General features: G+C 40.1%; 1 protein-coding gene across 5 annotated transcripts; it reads left to right on the top strand.

Moving 5' to 3' along the window:
* Positions 1-1,330: 1,330 nt before the first annotated feature.
* LOC148029470 (bidirectional sugar transporter SWEET15-like) lies at positions 1,331-4,729 on the top strand. 5 transcript variants are annotated; one of them, XM_087688295.1, is made up of 6 exons: positions 1,331-1,747; positions 1,893-2,154; positions 2,275-2,415; positions 2,761-2,971; positions 3,230-3,640; positions 4,151-4,729. In XM_087688295.1, the coding sequence occupies exons 3-6, from the start codon at positions 2,306-2,308 to the stop codon at positions 4,325-4,327; spliced, it is 909 nt and encodes a 302-aa protein (XP_087544421.1). In that variant the 5' UTR covers positions 1,331-1,747; positions 1,893-2,154; positions 2,275-2,305; the 3' UTR covers positions 4,328-4,729. The 5 variants fall into 5 exon arrangements, with proteins under 5 accessions (XP_087544421.1, XP_087544424.1, XP_087544422.1 ...); XM_087688298.1 differs by lacking the exon at positions 1,331-1,747 and having other exon boundaries at positions 1,754-2,154; positions 3,230-3,388; positions 3,521-3,640; XM_087688299.1 differs by lacking the exon at positions 1,331-1,747 and having other exon boundaries at positions 1,755-2,154; positions 2,379-2,415; positions 3,230-3,388; positions 3,521-3,640.
* Positions 4,730-5,013: the final 284 nt, after the last annotated feature.

A 5,013-nucleotide genomic window follows, 5' to 3' on the forward strand; every position in this document is an offset into this window, starting at 1 on the left:
CTGTCGAGAAGCGTTCCATGTGCACGAATCACACGTGGAATACTAGTATAGTACAATAAGAATTGATTATATAAATTTACAAAGCGTTTGGATTCCAAGTGTACATTTCCCTATTGGAAATTGAGATTTAACTTGAGTGTAGGGTAAATAGGCCAATAGATTGTCATCTAGCAATCCTCCATTATAAACTTTTTTTTCCAAGTGAGTTGCATAAAAATTTTTTAATGGTCAAACTATTAATATTATATAGAGCTCAAAGAAAAAATATTAAGATATTTTTATCAAGTAGCCTTAGTTACAAATGAAAGGTTCATAAAAGAGGGACAATGAGGGGCCAATAGAGTGACACTCGAGGAATCTAAAATATAAAAAACTTATATGGCTCAATTGTTTGACTCAAGTTAAGCTCACTTGTAATTTTGAAAAAATCATATTATATTGTTAAGTGACTAAAAAAGCCACATCTTTCTTGTAAAATTGTCACTTGATTGGGATGGGGTGTGTTTTCCTTTTGGAGGGTGCTACTTTATTGGCCCCTTTACCCTAGTGCCCATTTATGCTAGACTTTAATGCCTTTGGAGCACAAAAGAACTATTATTAAATTTAAATGAATAATTGAATGGAACAACAACGTCTTTTCATACTCAAATGAATATTAAATCAAGAATAACGCAATGTCAAGTTTCAACTTTTTCTAAACACGTGAAAGCCTACACGGTTGATTAGCATCATTATTGTTTTGATAATTGAGCTTTGTAATGGAACGAGAATGCTCGAAAATCATTACTAAAACTAGCCTAATGGCAAATAACTTTTCGATGTTGGCTTTTTGTGGGCCGAGAATGTTTTCGTGGTCTCAAATGATTGTAATAATAGCCGTTTAATACTCATGAGTCATGCCATTTTTGTGCCTTACTAATATTTCGAATGTTTCGAAATTCCTGCTTGTCATTTGTCGGGTTTAAACTTTAAAAGAATAAACCGAGCGCTCCCTGGTACCAGAATTTGTACAGTATCACAAGATTTGCGAACGACTGTAAATGACGCGGACGATGATTCCCCATTTCAGTGGCACTAAATTCTTTATATACAGAGTCTCTAGAGACTAAGAGCTTTCTCCTTTTACATTCCATTAAGCAAAAGGTGGTGATGTGGGTGGTGGGTGTGGGGATAGTGGAGAAGAATCTATGGCGGATCCTTAATCCCATGGAATCTTTCTTTTTCCATCTGAGAGATGTGGCATTTCTCTCAGAAATGACACACCCGCCTGCGGCCTCGCCTCCTACAGATCGAAGTTACCATCACCAACGCCTTTTCAATCTGCTGAGTACTATAAGGAAGAACTTAGTTCTTTAAATTATTCATTCATCCAACCGGCGGTGGGAATTGATGCAACTCAGTCGGAAAATTAATTCCCCATCATGTACTCATTTGACCACTTTGTACCTTACCTGCAACCAAGCAAATATGATTCTGAAAATGACAACACAAAGATGCAGTTTCTCGTTCTTTATGTTTTATCTGGAAACATGATCCATCATACAAAGGAGGCTGCGTCCGCTATCTGCTCAAATTGGATCCATATTCTATTAATGCCTAAATTAAATGGGGAGCCATTATATGCAGTAGTATATTTGTGTCCTTCCAATTATGCTTGTGGTGACTCAAAAAGAAAAGGCCCGGGGGGACCAGAAAGTTGGGGTATTTTGTTTTTCTTCTGCTAAGAAAGGTCTCGCCCCCCATTGAGGTATAATTTGAGCAAAAGCTTTTGACGGAGCATTTTTCTTAAATTGCTGGATGCTCAACAAGCAGCATGGTTGCTATTGTGGTTGCTTCAATTATTCGTCTGTGATTTGGAATGACCAAATTCCATTCTTGTGATCGTGTGTCAGCATGCCTGCCTATGATCTAAATTGATGTGTGGGCATTATTGGAGAGGCACGGGAGTGTCCTTTAATGTACTGTAGCTCTCCTGCAATTGAAAACTTGGCCATGTTATAAGCATATTGAAATTGGGGGTCTTCCACGAGGCGGCTGGCAGGCACTATAATCTGAGCATTCCTATCGTACTCACAGAGTTTGAGCAGGCGATTTTGACAAAAGAAGAGCTGATCTAGGCCATGGAGATGCTGGCTCTTGTGTTGGGCATATTGGGTATGTATTTTCATGCTGCCGTGGTTTCAAATTTCAATCAGCGTCACTGAAGTCGTGGTGTGGTGTACGTGTGAATTTTGACGGTCGGATGGTGTTCGAATTCGATCATGTTTTGATCAGCACGCTTAAATTAAAGACGGCCGATGATCAAATGGTTGAAGCAGGTAAACTGCTGCTGGTGGCATTCTGGCTGCTGACGGAACTTGCTTTTCTTTTTGGAGCAGGGAATATTCTATCGGTGATGGTTTTGGCAGCTCCTCTGTAAGCACAAATATGAAAATGAAGAAATGCGTGTGCCTAATTTGATATGTTGGAATGCAAGCAAGCATACTTCTCCTTCGTTGATCTTGCGGACCTTATTTGAGCACGCCATTTTATTCTTATTTATTTTTCCTTTTATTGTCTCTTCATCATCATCATCATCATTTTGTAATTAATGTACTAAAAGTCTCATGACATTTTAGCAATTTGCCTTCGACAAAACCTCCCAGCTCCACACGAGTGTAATACCCGAGCTGATTGTTGCGAACTTGAGGCTGTCCCTGAAATGCATGAATGGGGTTCTGTGATAGGTATGCTGATGAACAGCGAATTCGATTATTGCAGGTCTACGTTTTGGAAAATCTTCAAAAGAGGGTCCATAGAGTCCTTTTCATCGCTCCCGTACATATGCACTCTCCTCAGCAACATGCTGTGGTTGTACTATGGCATCATACAAACAGGAGCCATATTGATTCTGACAATAGCGGCAGCCGCCTGCGCATTTGAACTGTTCTATTTAACAATGTACATATTGTACTCGACCAAAGTGGAGAGGGTATGTAGTTCTGTTCTGTATCTGTGAAACCTCAAGGAAGGATGTCTGTGAGGAAACCTTAGAACATTCTGATTCCTGAATATTCCTGTCACACACGCATGCATGCTATGCTGCCTGTAAGTATGAATGCCATGTTTAGCTATCTATGCATGCATGCATCCATACGTACATACATTGCCTAGGGAGATATGCACATACATACAAGTGCATGCACAATGTTCGAATTTCATACCTGTGCACATATCTGAACATGTGCAGGTAAGCACAGCCAGGCATCTGGCAATAATTCTGGTCATGTTCTCAATTTTCTTGGGGTGTACCGTGAAATTGACAAATGGAAGCTTGCGAATCAAGATAGTCGGAATCATGTGTTCTATTAACTCTGTCTTTGTGTACGCCTCTCCACTGAGCATTGTGGTGAGTGAGAATTTGGAAAGCTTCTTCAATGCCCTCGGAAAATACACTTTAATTGCTGACAAAGGGCCGGCCCTATTTACATTTTTCTCAGTAATAAATTCTGGGCCCACTGACATTGTGTTGGTCAAACAGAGGTTGGTTATCGCAACCAGGAGTGTTCAGTACATGCCATTGCTTCTCTCCTTGTCCTTGTTCGTTTGTGGAGGCGTCTGGTTTGCGTATGCCATTGTCGCTCGGGACGTCTTCATTGGGGTAATTAGTCGAAGAAACTCATGCTCACGCTTAAGCTTCTAGAAGAGACTCACAAGATTTCATGACCTCGTAAATTGGTGTTCCAGATGTCTCTCTCTCATGTATAAATAAAGTTGCAGTTCTACTGCAACTTAATTTGCAGAACATTGGCAATGGCTTAGCTCTACAACAGGCACAAGCTTCACAGCACTACTACAGAAGTATTAGGCAACGTTCTTGCACACAGAGAGAAAACTAAACTGCAGCTAGGAAAATGAGCTGTAGTCCCACAAAAGTGCATGAAGAAATCTAGCGATGGTTCAATTCTTAAGTTTTAGCAGAGAGAGGAAATCGCATCAAGGAAATTAGCTACATACATTCCCACGAAACCGCATGAAGAAATGTGGCAATGGTTCAATTAGATGATTACGTGACTCATATACCAGATAATGTGCTGATGCTGCATGACAGGATGACCATGATTTGGTGAGATGCTGTGCGGATGCCAATAATTGCTTATGGGTTTTGCAGATATCAAATGGCACAGGGTTTTTCCTGGGGTGCACTCAATTGGTACTATATTCATGTTATTACAACTATGACAGGAAAAGGAAGCCGCCGTTGGACAGTGCTGACAAAACAAAGGTGCAGGTGCAGGATATCCCATTAAATGGGGATGGGGGGCTGCCAGCTCAAATCATTGCCTAGCGTGATTCACAGGCCTCAAATTTGAAGGGTTGCCCAACTTTTAATTCGGAAGATCTAAGAAAAGCTCGGTCTCCTTTTCCTTCGAAACAGATTGTCGGAAAGTCATATAACTATTTTTAAAAATATATTATTTTTCGTCTGAAGGATAACCTTTCCCTAGAAGGGTAAAATGCCCTTGGAAGTGTGTTGCAACCTTCAAACTTTAAGCCTAACCGCATGAATTCAAAAATTGAGTGTGAAACCGAGACTCCATAGATTTTACCAAATGATTTGGATGCGGAGAATCGAGGCATCTTAATTAGGGAAGTGAAGGAGATGGCAGAGGCATCATCCTCCTTTCCAAACCCTTTGAACTTGTTTTCAACAATATATAGCCCCAAACCTTTGAGACTTGTTTGAGAATGTGTTTTACATATTTTGAGGGCCTTGCATTCCTTCAGGTAGTGTCTGTAAACCCACAAGACTCATTGTTTTGAGGGCTTGGCATAACTTAAGTTAGTTTCATAAACTTGCATGAACTTGAACTTGCTTGACGTGTTTTAAGGGCCTTGTATAACTTTAGTGAAGTTTCAAAAACTTGCAGGAACTTGCTTGATATGTTTGGATGGTCTTATAGTTCTTCAATTAATTCACAAACCCGCATGAAATTGCACCAACATGTGTGATTTGGTGGAAAAGAGGCATTT

The sequence above is a fragment of the Lygodium microphyllum genome, chromosome 11, assembly GCF_053477565.2.
Source record: "Lygodium microphyllum isolate KBCC chromosome 11, Lygodium_microphyllum_v1.1.10, whole genome shotgun sequence".
Classification (NCBI taxonomy): Eukaryota; Viridiplantae; Streptophyta; class Polypodiopsida; order Schizaeales; family Lygodiaceae; genus Lygodium; species Lygodium microphyllum.

Bases quoted from the DNA above. Each gene is read 5' to 3' on its own strand.
- LOC148029470 (XM_087688295.1), top strand. From the start codon at position 2,306: ATGGTTGAAGCAGGTAAACTGCTGCTGGTGGCATTCTGGCTGCTGACG. The intron at 2,972-3,229 runs GTATGTAGTTCT...GAACATGTGCAG, and splicing joins ACTCGACCAAAGTGGAGAGG to GTAAGCACAGCCAGGCATCT. The intron at 3,641-4,150 runs GTAATTAGTCGA...TGGGTTTTGCAG, and splicing joins CTCGGGACGTCTTCATTGGG to ATATCAAATGGCACAGGGTT.